This window comes from Carassius carassius, chromosome 8 (assembly GCF_963082965.1).
Source record: "Carassius carassius chromosome 8, fCarCar2.1, whole genome shotgun sequence".
NCBI classification, from domain to species: Eukaryota; Metazoa; Chordata; class Actinopteri; order Cypriniformes; family Cyprinidae; genus Carassius; species Carassius carassius.
In genome coordinates, this window is record NC_081762.1 from 2328942 (window position 1) to 2347897 (window position 18956).

General features: G+C 37.7%; 1 protein-coding gene across 3 annotated transcripts in view; it reads left to right on the forward strand.

Moving 5' to 3' along the window:
- LOC132144963 (RNA-binding motif, single-stranded-interacting protein 3-like) overlaps positions 1-18956 on the forward strand; it is a 49226-nt gene that overhangs the window by 18775 nt on the left and 11495 nt on the right. For 2 of the 3 annotated variants that reach the window (XM_059555583.1, XM_059555581.1), the window contains exons 2-6: positions 2006-2160; positions 7426-7484; positions 10708-10799; positions 16224-16381; positions 17267-17346. In XM_059555583.1, coding sequence (XP_059411566.1) covers positions 2030-2160; positions 7426-7484; positions 10708-10799; positions 16224-16381; positions 17267-17346 — 520 coding nt within the window. In that variant the 5' untranslated portion in view covers positions 2006-2029. The remainder of the gene's footprint in view (positions 1-2005; positions 2161-7425; positions 7485-10707; positions 10800-16223; positions 16382-17266; positions 17347-18956) is intronic. The other variant, XM_059555582.1, reaches the window with a different exon arrangement.

Below are 18956 nucleotides of genomic sequence, written 5' to 3' on the forward strand. Positions count from 1 at the left end.
TTTTGAGGATGTGAGAAATAAACTCTCAATTCAGTTTTTTTATTCTGTGCTCACTTAGACACATGAGCACAGAATAAAAAATCAATAAAATAAAAAAAAGTTATCTCTTATTTAACAATTGGTACATTTTTATTTTGGTATTTTGGTACATTTATTGTAGTGCCCTGTGAAATCCATTGTTTTCCCGAATTCTAATATTATTAATTTTTTTTTTTTTTTTCGCTTTTAATTTTTCTGGATTCATCTTTTTTTCACTTCTGTTTTTATTTTTATTGACACTTAATAATAGTTAAAGGAGATGTTATTAATCAAAAACCATGTCTAATTAATGGAAATCATAAACTCATAAATCATGAAACTTGAAACAATTTAACAGCAATTTTTTAAAGTGTGACAAAATTACATTTTTACGGCCCAATAAAATGCGTCCTATTTTATTCTCCAACTATGTTTTCGTACTACAACTATTTTTAGTTTTCATTTTCTGTATTCCATTTTAATGGTTTAAAAAAAATTAATAATAGCATCTCTAATCAATTGATTGTATAATATCAGTTTCATTTATTATTGTTATATGTTTTCTATTTATTTTTTTATTTTACAATATAACGTTGTTTGTATCTTTATTTTTCTGGTAGATAAATCCAGGCATAAAACAAAAAGTTCTGCACATGTGTATAATTAAAACCTTGTTTTAATAATAATATTGTTATTAATAAGCATTTAATATATTTGTCACAATTTCTTCAAGTTAGACTGAACTTTTATTTTGACGGGTTGCTGTGAGGAGCTTGTATATGATTAACGGTCATCCTTTTGTACAGTATACGAGGTCATTTGCTGATTCTGTTTCTCTCCGTGGATCAGAGCAGATGTGTTTTAATGCATCCAACTTATTTTTGTATACAAGTTCACCTGAAGTCCGTTTGCAGTGCTACAAACGCTGCATTTCATCAAGAATCGTCTGGGAATCACATTGTGACTCTTTGAATCCAAACGGAATTGAGTTGTGAGGTTCAGGCTTGTGAGCTCTGAATGTCTGTCAGTTAAAGCTAAATATGTCTTTATTTGGGTCTCACAGCAGCAGAAGCAGCAGAAGTTCATGTTCTGGTGGTCAGATTGTGACCTGTCCTCTCCTGACAGACTGAGACACATGAGCGTCTCACAGAAGGACGCGTATCATCTCTCATCATCTCTCAGCAGCATGTGGAGAGTAAAGTGTGCGGTTTGATCCTCACTGTGTAAACCTCCTGACCTTTAAAACAAAGCTGATCACAAGGGTGGGACGTTCACATTCCTGCAGACAGACGGCGGCCAACAGAGAGCAAAGGATCGTGGGAGAGGGACAGAGACAGAGACAGGACTAGAGAAAAGAAGTCTTCTTCAGTAACTCGTGCTGCAGCAGTAATGATGTCTGATCACAGTTTAACACTGTTTACCACAAGCCTGCTGCACCACTCATATTCTAGTGTTATATATCAGTTATTTAAGTATCATTGAGAATTCATGTCTATTGTTGAATGTTTGTTTAAAGTTTTAGTCATTATTTTGTGTGTGTTTTTTTTTTTTTTGCATTTTTATTATTGTTCCTTTAAAAATATTTCCATAGTTTCTATTTTATTGTATTTTCTAATTTATTGTATTTTTAGCTTACTGTTTATATACTGTATATATATATATATATATATATATATATTATATTTATATATATTTATATTTTTTGTTCAGTGTAAGTTAATTCATTTACACTTATTTCTTAATTTTAGATCCCTTCAGAAGGCAATAGTTCTTAATATTTTAGTTTTACATAATATGTATTCTGATTTACTTTATCAAGTGTTTTTTAACAGTTTTTATTTTAGTTATCAACAACCCTCTGTCGCACAAAGTAAGATGAACGGCTTTGGACATATAGTTGTAAAAGTCTAATAAACAAGGCTGCTCCACACGACACTTTACATTCTTCAGAACCTTCAGGTTAACCACGCCCCTCTCTGTCTAACAGCCATATGCCCCGCCCCCTCCTCAGATGGCCACGCCCAGTCCAGGAAGCAGCAGCTGTAGTCAGAGTGCAGTGGAGCAGTTTAGCAAAACCAACCTGTACATACGAGGACTTCCTCCTGGAACCACAGACCAGGACCTCATCAAACTCTGCCAACCGTGAGTGTGTACACACACACACACACACACACACACACACAAACGCTTTCACACTCTATAGGTCAACGGATAGCCCCCAGCATTGTCAAAATGTGCTGTAAACTATGGAAGCCTGTTTCAGTCAAGATAATTACAACTTTTTTATCTCTTTTTATTCTTTTCAACGGAATTGTGAGAGATAAACTCGGAAATCTGACTTTCTCACAATACCTTTCTGAATTCTGAGTTTATATCTGGCAATAATGACCTGTATTTCTTGCAATAATGGGTTTAAATCTTGTCATTCTAAATTTTTATCTCAATGAAAAAATATATATCAGTAAGATTTCATCTCACAATTCAGAATTTTTCTTGCAATTCTGTTTTTTTTACTTGTAAATATGAGTTTGCATTTCACAATTCTAAATTTTTTTCTTGCAGTTTTGAGTTTACGTCTTGCTATTTTTTCTTGCAATTCTGACTTATTCCTTAAAATTGAGTTTATATTTTCGTAATTCAGATTTATTCTTTTTTTATAATTAAGTCTGAGTTTACATCTCACAGTTCTGACGTTTCTCATAATTCTGAAATTGTTCTTGCGGTTTCTTGTAATTCTGAGTTTGCATCTCAAAATTCAGACTTTTTTCTTTCAATTCTCTGTTTGTATATTGCAATTCTGACTTTTCTCGCAATTTTGAATTTTTTTATTGCAGTTCTGAGTTTGCATTTCACAATTCAGAATTTTTTCTCACATTTTATTATTTTATAGCTCGAGATTAGAAATTTTGTTTCACAATTCTGAGTGAAAAATTCTGGGGCAGACACAGGTTTCCATAATATTCCACCAGAGCAGACTGTGTGCTGTATCCCACAATGCCGTGTCCAGTGTGTCATCAAGCCTGATTTTAATTGAATGGCAGGAAGTGTTCAGTAATTCTGAGCGCTTCACTAACACACACACACTGCAGTCTGCTGTGCAGTTTTATCATGGTCAGCAGCTTCATACGGTCTGATGTCATGCTTCGCTATCTTTAGATCATAGAAACAGGAAGTTCTGTATGTTATGTTTGTGTAGGTAAACTTAACTCTTCGACTTTTAATGAGACAGAGTGATAATCCTCAGAAAAGCCTGCCTCACTGTCCCCAAAGACCGACACACACACACACACGCACGCACGCACGCACGCAGGGTTTCCCAGCGGACACAAACAGTATGTCTGTAATGAGATGTGCTGATGGCACACACACACACACACACACACACACACACCTCATGAAGACAGGATGTGTGTTTGGAGCTGAAAGGCATGTTCACACACAACAAACCCAAACATTTGGAAATATTTTTCCTATAGAATAATGTTGATGGGTATGTTTTTTGTGTTATGACAGAACATTGTGATAATCACTATTATAATTTTAATAATATTTTTAATTAGCTTTTCCTTTTAGATTTTATGTTCTTTTGTCTTATTATTATTATTATTATTTTAGTATTGTTATATTATTATTCATAAACGTTTTGTTGTTGTTGGTTTTTGACTTAATTCACTCTACTTTAAAATGTTTACTATTAGTGTTATTTTTATCCAATGTTGGCATTTCAAATTTTGTTACATTTCAGCTTTTATTTCAGTTATAATAAAAAAATTTTTTATAGTTATATCTTTTACTTTTAGTTTTTAATCTTATTTTATTTTGATATTGTCACGTTCGGGAACACAGGAGACGTGAGATCCAAGTGCAGTGTGAGATTTATTGGGCAATCCAAATTATTGCAATTACTGTGATGAAGGGACAAGGCTTTGTGGGAATTGTAGTGCCTACGGTGAGGTGCCTATGGGGAAGGGAGACCACTAGTGGACACCCAGGGAAACAGAGACCAGACAGCGTGACATTACCCCCTCTTCCACGGAGCAGCTACCAGATGCTCCAACCGAACCAAAGAAGAGACCAAGGAACACAGAGACCAGGAGGGAGGTGGAGCGGCGGAGGACCAGGGGGAGGTACGGAGGGCCAGGTAAAATGGGGAAACAGAGACAAGTGCAATTAACAAAAACAAGGAACCCAGAAGGGAGATGGACCAGCGGAGGACCAGGGGGAGGGACGGAGGGCCAGGTAATAGAGGGTAACAGAGACAGGAAGTGCCAAAAAAACAAAACAACAACAAAACACAAGTTCAGGGGAGAACAGAAAGTTCAGTGGCCCAGGGCCGAACCGACAGGGCAGGAATCCAGGGTGGAGTAAGGTGGAATTGGAGCGATGCGGTTGAGTCAGAAACCCACCAGGGCGGCGCAGAAGACCACCACATCCGTGCGGTCGAAACAGAAGCCCACCAGGGCGGCGCAGAAGACCACCACAACCGTGCGGTCGAGACAGAAGCCCACCAGGGCGGCGCAGAAGACCACCACATCCGTGCGGTCGAAACAGAAGCCCACCAGGGCGGCGCAGAAGACCACCACATCCGTGCGGTCGAAACAGAAGCCCACTAGGGCGGCGCAGAAGACCACCACATCCGTGCGGTCGAAACAGAAGCCCACCAGGGCGGCGCAGAAGACCACCACATCCGTGCGGTCGAAACAGAAGCCCACCAGGGCGGCGCAGAAGACCACCACATCCGTGCGGTCGAGACAGAAGCCCACCAGGGCGGCGCAGAAGACCACCACATCCGTGCGGTCGAGACAGAAGCCCACCAGGGCGGCGCAGAAGACCACCACATCCGTGCGGTCGAGACAGAAGCCCACCAGGGCGGCGCAGAAGACCACCACAACCGTGCGGTCGAGACAGAAGCCCACCAGGGCGGCGCAGAAGACCACCACATCCGTGCGGTCGAAACAGAAGCCCACCAGGGCGGCGCAGAAGACCACCACATCCGTGCGGTCGAAACAGAAGCCCACCAGGGCGGCGCAGAAGACCACCACATCCGTGCGGTCGAGACAGAAGCCCACCAGGGCGGCGCAGAAGACCACCACAACCGTGCGGTCGAGACAGAAGCCCACCAGGGCGGCGCAGAAGACCACCACAACCGTGCGGTCGAAACAGAAGCCCACCAGGGCGGCGCAGAAGACCACCACATCCGTGCGGTCGAGACAGGAGCCCACCAGGGCGGCACTGAGGACCACCACATCCGTGCGGTCGAAACAGAAGCCCACTAGGGCGGCGCAGAAGACCACCACATCCGTGCGGTCGAGACAGAAGCCCACCAGGGCGGCACTGAGGACCACCACATCCGTGCGGTCGAGACAGGAGCCCACCAGGGCGGCGCAGAAGACCACCACATCCGTGCGGTCGAAACAGAAGCCCACCAGGGCGGCGCAGAAGACCACCACATCCGTGCGGTCGAGACAGAAGCCCACCAGGGCGGCGCAGAAGACCACCACAACCGTGCGGTCGAGACAGAAGCCCACCAGGGCGGCGCAGAAGACCACCACAACCGTGCGGTCGAAACAGAAGCCCACCAGGGCGGCGCAGAAGACCACCACATCCGTGCGGTCGAGACAGGAGCCCACCAGGGCGGCACTGAGGACCACCACAGTGGGATCGATGATACATGAGAGTTTAGACTGGATTCAGGAGGATCAATGGTGACTTGACTCTGCTCATGAAGATCATTGGTGACCTGACTCTGCTCATGAAGATCATTGGTGACTTGCCTTTGCCCATGAAGATAGTCAGTGACTTGACCTTGCCCATGAAGAACTCTGGTGACTTGACTTTGCCCATGAAGATCATTGGTGACTTGCCTTTGCTGTGCAAGCAACACCTTGTGCTGTGGCGCTGGGTTGGCGGCCATATTGTGCAGTGGTGCTGGGCTGGCGGTCCTACTTTCTGTAGACCCCGGTCTAGAGTCGGCCATCCCACCGGGAGAGACAGGTGTGGCTGGGGTATCCCACTGAGATTGATGTTGTAGGTAACTGGTGAACCCCCAAAAGTCCAGTATCTCCAGCCCCTTCATCTCCTCATCATCCTCATCACTGCTCATTCGCCTCATCATTGTACCCCAATCCTACTGCCAACGTCCAGAATTCCTGTGCTACACCGCCCACCTCATTCCCCTTTTGACGGAGGGTGGTTAGTTTACTGAATCTTCTCCTCCGCTCCATGCTGGCTGGGGAACGGAGAAAGAAAAATCCCACACCGCTGGATCTTGTCTTGATGGAGTCCTTCTGTCACGTTCGGGAACACAGGAGATGTGAGATCCAGGTGCAGTGTGAGATTTATTGGGCAATCCAAAATCAGAGTCAAAACAAGCCGGGGTCGTAACCAAACATCAGTCCAAAACAGAAACAAACAAACAAACAAACAGGATCAGGAACAGGAACTTGAAAACTAGGAACGCGAGGAAACCCGGTGATGGAAAGTAAGGACTCCATGCAGACAAACAGAAAAGGACTGGTAATATAGGGAGGATAATGACTAACAAGTGAAGACACCTGAGTGCAATTAACAGGAGTGCAATTACTGTGATGAAGGGACAAGGCTAGTGGGAATTGTAGTGCCTACGGTGAGGTGCCTATGGGGAAGGGAGACCACTAGTGGACACCCAGGGAAACAGAGACCAGACAGCGTGACAGATCTAATGTTGTATAATTGTTTTTCCTAATTATATTTAGTTCATCTAATGTTACTTTTAACTTTAAATTTGAACTTTTATTAAAAAAAAAATTATTTAATATTTTATGAAATTTTTAAGAAAACTGTTTAATTTTAGTTTATTATATATTTTTATAGCTCTATTATTTATTATCTAATATAATATTTTAGTTTTAAAATTTACATTTTTGTTTTTATTAACTTTTAGTTTTTAATTTCATTTTTTGCAATTATTTTTATTTTATTAAGAAAATGCTTTCAGTAATTTAGTTTAAGGTAGCGATTGTATTGTGAAATTTAAAAAAAAATTTTAATTAATTTATTTGCAATGGCAGTGTTTCTCAGTTTCACTTATAGTTAATACTGAAATAACTGCTGCAAAACTAAATAAACAAAAATTATTAACATGCAATTTAAAAAACCTATATATACATATTTAGAATTAATAATAATATAATATATTAATAATAAAAATTGATAAAAAAAATTAAAGTAATACACAGAACATATAGCTAAAAATGAAAAGTTAACAAAAACAATAATATAACAAATTATACTGAAAGAACATGAATGAGAACGGCCACTATACACAAAAATAATAGTCAAACAAAATCTCTGTATAAACTGTATAAAAATACTCTCAATGTTTTTGGATCTATGTTTTTTAGTTATGTTTATCATTTCTCCTCGCAGCTATGGGACAATCGTGTCTACTAAGGCCATCCTGGACAAAAACACACACCAGTGCAAAGGTAAACCCCTGTTTCTGTGCTTTTATTTTATTATATAATGATAAACCACTAATGTGACAGATGAACTGGGAATGAGCTTCATCTAGATGTTTCAGGATGACTATATCAAGAGTTTGAGCTTCAGAGAGTCTGTAAAACACATTCATCATCATCATCTTCAGCGCAGCGTTTACTGTCCGCTGTGAGAGATCTTCATCATCATCACTTCTGTGAAGATGTTTATCATTTATCATCTGGCAGTTTTGTTACTGAAGGGATGATTTATCGTTTCTTCAGCAGGGATTTTATGATGTTGTGCTCTTGTTTGATTATGTCCTGTGTGAATCAGGGTTATTATTGTTAATTAAATCCTTTAAAAAGTTGTAAATATATCATTATTTAAATTAAACGTATTAAATGTTTTATTTCAGCTACTTTACAGGACATTTTCATTTAGCTTAAATATAACATAATGAATAAATGAAAAAGAAAAGAAAAATGACAAACAACTAAGTTTAGAACTAAATTATATGTAAATGTACTGGTTCATTACCCCTGAATATATCATCTTTGATGTATTTTTATTTATGTATTCATTTATTTGTGGCTTTTTATCATCAGAGCTTGTGAAAAGTGAAAACTAAAGAAACTGCAAGCAGCACGCGGCATTAAACATAGTTTTAAAGTATAAATCTAGACTAAAATGGTATTTATGGTATGAACTTTAGTATGTTTTATTTTCACTTATTATAATGTGAAATAGCATGCAGTATACTATGATAAAGATTTAAATGGCAAACTGTAGATTTTTAATTAAGAAAGTGACTCTAGTGTGAATAAAGTCAGCATTTTTAGCAATACAGAAATGTTGAATATAACCTTGTAGTACATTGCATTGATAAATACAGTACACAGTGTGCTCTAATTTTATTCTGCACATTTTGGCAGATTTTGTCTATGTGTACAGAAAATTTGCATAGTCTGCACATTATGCATACTTTATAACTAGTGTGCATGCTAATTGCATGCTACATTCCTGTTTCTTTAACTAGCCCTTCTATAACCCTTTTCTCACGTGTTTCCCTCTTAAAACTTTCCGCTTGCGTGATTTTTTTTCCTAGTGTGTGTCCGTGAGGAAGTATTTGGGGATTTGATCGGTGAAGAGGGTCACAGTCTTTAATCCAAAGACTGTGTGTGTGTGTGTGTGTGTGTGTGTGTTCATTTAATCTGCCTGAAATGTTAATTAACACCGGTGTGACCCTTATCTGCTGATACAGCCCTGAGAATGAAGGTGTGATGGAGAATAAAAGATTGTGGGAAAGCACGACCGCTCATAAATATCTCAGAAGTCATTAATCAGGTTTGTGGGTTTCCTCTCAGCTCGTGCGCTGATGGATGAGGTCAGGAGAAACGGGAAGTCGAAGGGTGTTTCTCCAACGCTGGGCTGTGATGATGAAAAACACGTTCTGTTCATATCTCTGAGAAGCGCAGTGGAATGGATTCTGATGGGTCTTGGTCTTCCTGAAAGATTGACTGCATTTAGACACGATCCGCTCGTGGATCTGGAGCTGGGTTCTCCAAAATCATCTTATAAACCATTATTTTTCATGCACTACACTCTTAAAAGTAAAGGTTGTTTGTTGGCATCAATGCTTCTACATCCGTGGAACCTTTCAAATGCAGAAAAGGTTCTAGATGTTCTTCGAAAAGCTTCTTTTAGGAACTCTTCACTAAAAGGTTCTTTGGTGGAACCAAAAATGCTTCTTCTGTGGCATCACTGGATCCTTTATTTTTAAGAGTGTTGTCAGTGTTTTTTTTAGGTTTTAGTCTGTTTGGCTTTTCATGACATTCTGTTTCAGACTAGATGAAAGAAAACATACAAAATATACATTTAAGTGTGGGTTTGGATGCATTTGGGTTTATAGATTTAAATATCAATTTACATCTTCAAATCTTTTTTGTTAAATCTTTTTGTTTTAGCAGCACACGCTTGTTCTTGTCTATTGTTAGTCTGAAGATTTTTACTGAGAGATTTATTCATACATAATTCACACTGATTGCACTTTATCTATTTAAGTCTAAAGGTTTCAAATACAATAGATATATTTTAAAAGTTTTTTTTTCTCAATTCAGCAGCACAAACTGAGTTTTATTCCCCCTCTCTGTATTCTGAAGGTTTTTACTGGAGAGTTTGTCTATATATCATTTGCTTGATTTTAAACAACATCTCATTCCTGAAAACAAGGTGAAAATGTATTTTTCTCTGATTGTTGACAGTATTTTCTAAATGTATGGAGTGATAAAAAGAGAAATCCAAACTTTCACTCTATTTATGTCAACTAAACAAACTGAACCTGGCTTTTACAAAAGTTCAGAATTAGTTTCTTGAAGTGCATGCTATTAGTTAATTATTGTTGTCATTATTATTATTATTATTATTTGCAATTAATGTAATCACTCAGTTCGGAGAAGTATGTTGAAATCTGATCTGATTTACCTATGTGTGTCTTGTCTTACAGAAATTAAGAAATCTCTAAATATCATTTCCAAGAAGTTTGTAAGAATGTTCCTCTATATATTACTTGAAAAACAAAAATCATAAAAGTCTTCAATTCATTTGATATTTTTTCTTCAGGACAAAAACAATGTAAGGCTTTGGCGTTGTCTGTTTTTGAAGATTTGCTGATCAGATCAATGAAACTGTGTGCTTCTGAGTTTCCTGCAGATTTCAGTAATAATCATAATAAAGTCACACTAAGATTTAGTTGTGACCTGGTTTATCTTTTAACGTGCTGTGCATTTTAAATGAGTTATTTCTATTATTTCTAAAGAGCCTGTCTAAAATGTTACAAAAATGTTGAATACAGAAAAAACTTGTCATGCATAATCATAACCGATCAATGTTTATAGTAATGATAATTGGCATCACTTCAGATACGTGCACATTGCACTCATATGTATATTTTTAGTTAGTGTTACACTTTTTAATGATTAATTTATGAAACATCCCAAAAATTTTAAACAAGTTAGATGTTATACAATTTTGTGATGTTGATTTATTTATTTTTTTTAGAATGTTTTGTGGCTTTGGTGAATGCATTTCTTTTATGTATTTTTTTTTTAATAAGATTCAGCAAATGAACTCCGATCGGTGACTTCAGGAATGTTTTTCTTTATTTCTGGTGGTTTATGAAGTGTTCAGGCTGGTGGTGTGACCTCACATTAATGTTGTGTGTGTCTGTAGGTTATGGTTTTGTGGACTTTGAGTGTCCAGGAGCGGCGCAGAAGGCCGTGTCGTCTCTGAAGGCCACCGGTGTGCAGGCACAGATGGCAAAGGTAAGACATCTTCATCCTTCAGCATCCTCACAGCGGTTTAAACTGCATATGACTCGATCAAGTGCTGAATATTACAAGTTTGAGTCAGTGATGATTCAGAGTGAGAGGATAAACTGCTGTCTTCTCCTTCAGAGCTGGTGAATGTTTCTCATTATATAACAGATGCATGAAGAAGTCTCTTCTGCTCACCAATGCTGCATTTATTTGTTTAAAAACGCATTAAAAATAATATAATATTAACCTTTCAAACAGCTGTTTCCAATGTTTTATGGTTTTATTTTTTGGCTGTTTTTCCGACAAGCTCTCAGAATGAAAAGCATTGGATTAGCTCTCTGAAGCGTGATGTTCAGTGAACACTTCCTCTCTCTCTCTCTGTCTCTCGTCAGTGTCACTGAGCGCTGGTCTCTTTAGTGTGTGATGATGTGGCTCATGTAAACCGTGCTCTGAATCTGCTGTATGTGAACACAGTCTGATGATTCTGAGAGTCGGAGGGTGTTTCTGTCTCTGTGCTTGAGCTGTAATTAAACCAGCGAGGCAGGGGAACCGTCCCATAATGCATCTGTCTCCTCTGGTACCCATAACTCCCTCTGTTTGCCCTTCAGAACTGAGCCAGATGACATCAGGGGGATGAAACTTGCTGGGGATCGGAGAAAGTTAATAACTTTGATGAAAGATTGTTTTTCTTTAGAAAATTGCACACTGATAATTCTAGGGTCTTATTTCCCCCCCAAATTAATTGTTTATTAAAAATGTTATGGATTCCATTTTTTTTTTTTTCGTTTTAGTTTAACTAGACTTTGCTTCAGTAGTAAAAAATGTTTTTACTACATAAAACTCACGCAATTTTAAAAGTTGAATAAAAATGTCATTTTTGGGGCCCTGGGAAGTACATTTTGTTTGATCCTAAATTTAATTTAACATTTTTCCAAGTTCTGTTTTTTTTTTCTTCATATACATCTTTCTGGATTTAATTTTTTTTTATTTTAATAGTTTATTAAAAACATTTTATTTTAAACTATTTATTTGTGTTTAATACATTTGGGTATTTTCTCAAATTCCATTTTATTTTATTATAATTATTATTATTATTATTATCATTATTTACAAAATTGTTTTGTTCAATCTTTTTTTGGATTCCATTTTAATGGTTAAATGAAACTTTCATAAGTCATAATTACTATTATTTTTTATTACAATAATATGATTTTTTAATATGAAACTTTATCATGTATTCAAATGAATGCATAAAACATTATCGATTGATCGAATCTTTTAATCAAATTAAAATTTCTTTACCAATTTATGAGAACATGGAAGAACCTAAAAATCTAACTTTATTCCTTAAAAAATAAGGTTTAAATAATTATTTTATTATAGATTGGTATTAAATTTTTTTTCAGTACAATAGTAATATATTTCTGTCACAATTTCGACAAGAATAACTGATATTTTGATAGGGCCTGATAAACCATTCACAGTTAGACCAGAAACATGCATGAAAAATATCAATATTGTATGTTCTGATTTCATAGTCTTTTTCTGCATTATTTCGCTTCACTAATCATATGATAATGAGATGCTAATCAAAGGATCCGGCGTTCATTAGGCCTGAAGCTGTGCTGTTTTTCATAGGAATGGAGATTTGTATTTATTCCCATGATGCTCTGTGTGAATTATGCATCATTGAAAACAATCACTATACTGGAGGATTTTGCATTGATTGTAAAGCTGAGTTATTTCTCCTCATACCAGTTATTAGTGAGTCTCAGTATAGACTCTGCTAGACAGTAAAAGTATAGTGTAGAGTATAAATGTGTCTTATGCTTCATCTGCATTCCTCTAATGCTGCCGTCTGACTCCGCATAATTTAATTACAGCAGCAAGGGCTTCTGGGTAACTGAGAGACTGCTCTGAGACAGTGGTTTACACGAGCGTCTCTTCATGAGAAGAACACAGAGAGAGAACGAGAGGAAATGAAGCTTGGAGAGATGAGATTGAGCATTTAAACTCACATTAACCTCTGATTAGAGAAGAGTTCAGTCACTGCTCTCATGCTCTGATTCATTATTACATTACATCATATTCAACAAGACACACAAACATCTGAGCGTCTGAAAGCCCATATGTGTGGAGACCGAGTGTGTGTTTACGTTTGTTTACACAACAAAATCACACACACTCTCTCTCTCTCTCTCTCTCTCTCACACACACACACAGACACGCATACACACACACACTCTCTCTCTCTCCCTCTCTCACACACACACACACACACACTCTCTCTCTCTCTCTCTCTCTCTCACTCTCTCTCTCTCTCTCTCTCACACACATACACACACACACACAGACACACACACACTCTCTCTCTCACTCTTTCTCTCTCTCTCTCTCTCACACACACACACACACACACATGTTTGTTTTTGTGAAAAGTGTGTTCATCCTATAGGTGTAATGGTTTTTATACTGTACAAACTGTATATTCTATGGCCCTACACCAACCCTACACCTAACCCTAACCCTCACAGGAAACTTTGTGCATTTTTACTTTCTCAAAAAAACTCATTCTGCATGATTTATAAGCGTTTTGAAAAATGGGGACATGGGTTATGTCCTCATAAGTCACCCTCTCCTTATAATACCTGTGTCATACCCATGTCATTATACAGAGTTGTGTCCTGATATGACACAAAAACAAGAGCACACACACACACACACACACAGTATGATCATTGCATGTCAATAGCAAAAGCTAAATTAAGGCTTCTGGTTGGAAGGTTGGAGTTTTTGACTATATTCCTCAACATCAGCTCTCACCATCGTTTCACAGGCAGGCGATTTCATCTAGGATTCGTAAAATAAAAATGCAAAAAAATGAAGGGGTTACCAACAGCATTCATTGAATCTAGCTCTTTCAGCTCCGTGTGTGCGTATTTTCTGCTAATGAATGTGCTTGCAGCGGGATCACATAATTTATGTGGAAACAGCATTCTAACCTTTACCATTCTAATTCTGCTTCCAAGAAAATTATAAGAAGGCTGGCCTCTATGAACATAAGTGTTTCAGATCATGTCATGAATTTGGGTGTTATAGTGGATTCGGTTTTAGTTTTAGACAAACAGATTGCTAGTGTTGTGAAGGCTACGTTTTATCAACTCCTGGAGAGTCACACAATGATTACTGTAATTCTGTAAATATAGGTATTTCACATGGTATTTTATCTCATCTTCAATTAGTAAAAAAAAATAAAAAATAAAAGCTGCTGTCAGACTTAACTCGCACAGAGAAAAGAGAGTATTACTCCAGTTTTGGTTTCTTTACACTGATTGTCTGGAAAATGTAGAACCACTTGCGGAATCACGATCACTTGCATTTTTTTTTTTAAATATGTAAGGATCCGGCCGCCGGCCCAAATAGCAGAATCCAGCGCCTGGTCGAAGGTTTAATGCGTATTCGGTCTTTTACTTGCGCTTCTGAATTTATCAGGATTTAGTTTAAAACCTAGTCTAGCTCTATGCTCAATCTGACTCCAATTTCACGTGATCATTAAATTTAGACAATGTTTCTATTTAAAATATTGATCACAAAGGTTGATTATGTATCAATTTTGATGTTTGATTATTCCGGACTCACTATACTTTCAATTATCCGTTCACTGGGGACCTAATGTCTCTTTTAAGTCTCACGCTAGCTTGACATGGATCTTACGATCACAAACTCGCCAGCCTGATGCTAGTCAGAGGATGTAGGTAGACTAATACTTGTTTTGCCTGCCGCCCACTGCTTGCTTATGACAAAAGTGTAGTTTATTTAGTCTTTTCCCATACAACTTGCTAACAGCAGTGATAGACAGAAATCAGAAGGTCTCCGATGATGTGCCTACTGCTCCTATCATTCTCCAGCCTTCAGTTTGACCAATCCTAGCCATAGATTTACTGTAACAAAAGCCTCCTCACAGTTTACTAGAGTTTAGGATAGATCAAATATAACAATTTATTATTAGTCAGTTATAATTGTATCATGTCAATTACATAATGAAACAATTAGAAGCCAATTTAGAAAGGATAGTGCAATCGTGAATCACATTGTAACCGAGTGGCAACTTTGCTCCTGCACAGACACTGTAGTCATATGGGGAACGACCACGTGATCCACGCAAGAGACAAACAAATTTAACAGAGTCACACATGTAACAGTTATTCTAATTTAAATGGTCTAAAATGCATAGCAAAGCACTCAGGTGTTTTAGAGAATAAACTTAACTAGCCAATGTGCGCAGGTAGTAACACAAACAACTATACAATGTGCTCTAGGGGCACAATGTGTTCAACACAATTACATTTTTGAGTAAATAATAATATACCTGACTTCAGAAAGATACATAGTATGAAGCATATGAGATACACTCCACACTACGGGCTGATCTGACTACAGAATCGCCACATACTGTTTTGTCACTCCCATTAAATACTCAGACCAGACAACAAAGAAATCTTCAAATCAGTTGTAAAAACATAACGGTCATTTCGGTTCAATAGGTTCCCGCGGTAAAAACTTTGTGCTTTTGTAAAATAAAGAAAACCAACATGATGTGCTTTATGCCATCTCGGTCTTGAACAGGAGCGCTTGTGATGAATGAAAAATGAACCGAAACTCAGTGAATGCATGCCTCACAGACATGATAAATATAGCTATAGAAAGCTTTAAATTACTACTTAACTTAAGCCCGGCCCTAGGGGGGTAAAAAAAAGTCTGGGCCTTTTTACGAGGAAAAATGTAATTACACAACACAATTTCTGAAGATAACATGGGGGTATTTTAAAAATAAATTTGAGTAAATTAAGTTTTATGCATTCAAATATTTACAGTATACTTGCTACAACACAGAATTTAATAACAATAAAAGATATGGAAAGGAAAAAAATAGCATGCAATTTTTATAAAACCTTTAATTGATGTGAAATTGCAAGTTTCAAGATTTTAATTAATTAAACATGCTTTCTGATTAATGCAGTTTTATTTAACCATTTAAAAAGAGTCAAGAACAATAAAAATTAAAATGAAATTTTGGAAAAAATTAAACGGATTTCATAGGGTCCTATTAATTATGCTGGAAAGCACTTTGGTCAATGGCAGTTGTTTTATATGTGCTAAAGAAATAAAATGTGTATTGTATTGTATTAATTCTGTATAACCTGAGACAGCTATGACCTTGTCAGAGAACTTCCCTCCATATTCCTGCGCCTTGACCATTAATTCAAGTATCTAGTATCCCTTGCTTCTCAGTGAGAAATACCAGGTGTGGTGTGTGTATCACAGTGAATGCAGGACACTCGAGAGCCCTGTAGACTGAAGTGTGTAAGTAACCTGAAGGATCTGTGTGTTTGTGTGTGTGTGTGTGTGTGTGTGTGTGTGTGTCTGCAGCAGCAGGAGCAGGACCCCACTAACCTGTACCTGTCTAATCTGCCCGTGTCTGTGGAAGAACAGGAGCTGGAGGCACTGCTCAAACCCTTCGGTCACGTGATCTCCACACGGATCTTACGGGACACCAGCGGCGCGAGCAGAGGTGTCGGCTTCGCCAGGTGTGTGTGTGTGTGTGTGTGTGTGTGTGTGTGTGTTCACATATCAAACCCTCGTAACACTGAGTGTGTAACAGACTTCAAAGAAGTCAAGTGTGTGTGTGTGTGTGTGTGTGCTGATTCTGTGCTAATGAGGGTCAACAAAAGCCTGTTCATTTCAACAGCTGCAGCTTATGATTATTAACAAAATATTAATATTTTGTGTTTTTGTGTAGACAGGGTCATTTTCTGGATTTTATAAAGACTGTATAATAAAACTCAGTGTGAATCTATAGTTATGTATATTAATGAGCATGTTGTAAAATATAAAACATGCAGATTAAAATAAATATTGTACATATTATATTATATTAAATATTTATACATTTATATATAAATGTTTATTTTCTAAACGGTACATCTCTGTGTTAATTTATCTTTTTTTTTTTTTTCATTATCATTTTACTATTTTATGTTATTTAATTAATGTTGTTTATAATAATTTTTGTTTTGTATTTTATATAATACCCAATGTGAATTTATATCTGTGCCAATAAATCACATTGTAAGGTCTAAAACATACCAATTTGAAATATTATTATTGCTGTTGTTTTTATTGTTATTATTATTATTATTTTAAATAAGTAATATTGATTTTGTTCTCTCAGTGTCATCACTGTGCTAGTAAACCTACACATTGCAAGATCTAAAACATACAGAGATGCATTAATTTTATTTATTCTTTTTTTTTCATTTTTAATTTTAATTGTATTTGAATTTTTTATAATTATATCACACAAGCCATCTAATAAAATCAGTGCTCTGCTGTTAGTCTTTTTAAACCTGTGAAGCGACTCAATGCTGTTTCCATGCTGTGTCTTTCTTGTGTTTGTGTGTGTTGTTCTTCAGGATGGAGTCCTCAGAGAAATGTGAAGTTGTCATACAGCATTTGAATGGGAAATATCTCAAGACTCCAGCAGGAAGCCCAGGTAGAGCTGTGAGAACAAACAGGAACAGAAAGAGAAACTCTCAGCAGAAAAGTGTCAGCTTTGTCTCAGGTTTCTCGGGAGCTCAGTTAGGAGCAGCTCAGATGATCTGATGAGATACAGATACTGTGTCTGCAGTCTGCAGTGTTCAGAGTGATTGACTGGACTGAGACTGACAGAGCTGTTTCTGCTGTCAATCAGAACTGAGCTCAGGCTGGACAGGAAGTGATGATTATTCAACAGGAAGTGTTACTCTGGTCTGTCTGTCTGTCTGTCTGTCTGTCTGTCTGTCTATCTATCTATCTATCTATCTATCTATCTATCTATCTATCTATCTATCCATCCATCCATCCATCCATCTATCTATCTATCCATCTATCGTTCTATCATCTATCGTTCTATCCATCTATCGTTCTATCTATCTATCATTCTATCATTCTATCTATCATTCTATCTATCATTCTATGTATCGTTTTATCTGTTGTTCTATTTATTGTTCTATCCATCCATCATTCTATCTATCGTTCTATCCATCTATAGTTCTATTCATCTATCATTCTATCCATCCATCATTCTATCTATAATTTTATCCATCCATCGTTCTCTTTTGTTCTATCTGTCATTCTATCTATCGTTCTATCATCCATCGTTCTATCTATCATTCTCTCTTTTGTTCTATCCATCGTTCTATCCATCCATCGTTCTGTATATCCATTGTTCTATCTATTGTTCTATCTGTAGTTCTATCTATCGTTCTATCCATCCATCGTTCTATCTATCGTTCTATCTGTCGTTCTATCGTTCTGTTCATCCATCGTTCTATCCATCCATCATTCTATCTATTTTTCTATCTTTAGTTCTATCTATCACTTTCCATCTGTCGTAATATCTATTGTTCCATGTCAAGCTTCTTTCTTTTTTCTTTCTGTCTTATCTCTTTATCTGTCTCTGTAGCTTCTGTCTTTCTTTCTCTCTGTCTGTCTATCTTTCTGTTCTGTTCTGGTTCTCTCTCTCTCTCTCTCTCTCTCTCTCTCTCTGTCTGTTCTGTTGTAGTTCTAGCAGTGCAGTGTACAGATGGAGAGACGTCTGTCTGTGTTTGCTCTAGTGTCAGTCTCTCTCTCTCTCTCTCTGTTCTCTCTCTCTGTCTCTCTCTCTCTCTCTCTGTTCTCTCTCTCTGTCTCTCTCTCTCTGTCTCTCTCTCTCTCTGTTCTCTCTCTCTCTATCTCTCTCTCTCTCTCTCTCTCTCTCTGTCTGTTCTGTTGTAGTTCTAGCAGTGCAGTGTACAGATGGAGAGACGTCTGTCTGTGTTTGCTCTAGTGTCAGTCTCTCTCTCTCTCTCTCTCTCTCTCTCTCTCTCTCTCTCTCTCTCTCTCTGTCTCTCTCTCTCTGTTCTCTCTCTCTCTGTCTCTCTGTTCTCTCTCTCTCTCTCCTCTCTCTCTCTCTCTGTTCTCTCTCTCTCTCTCTCTCTCTCTCTCTCTCTCCTCTGTCTCTCTGTTCTCTCTCTCTCTCTCTCTCTGTCTCTCTCTCTCTCTCTGTCTCTCTCTCTCTCTGTTCTCTCTCTCTCTGTCTCTCTGTCTCTCTCTCTCTCTCTCTCTCTCTCTCTCTCTCTCTCT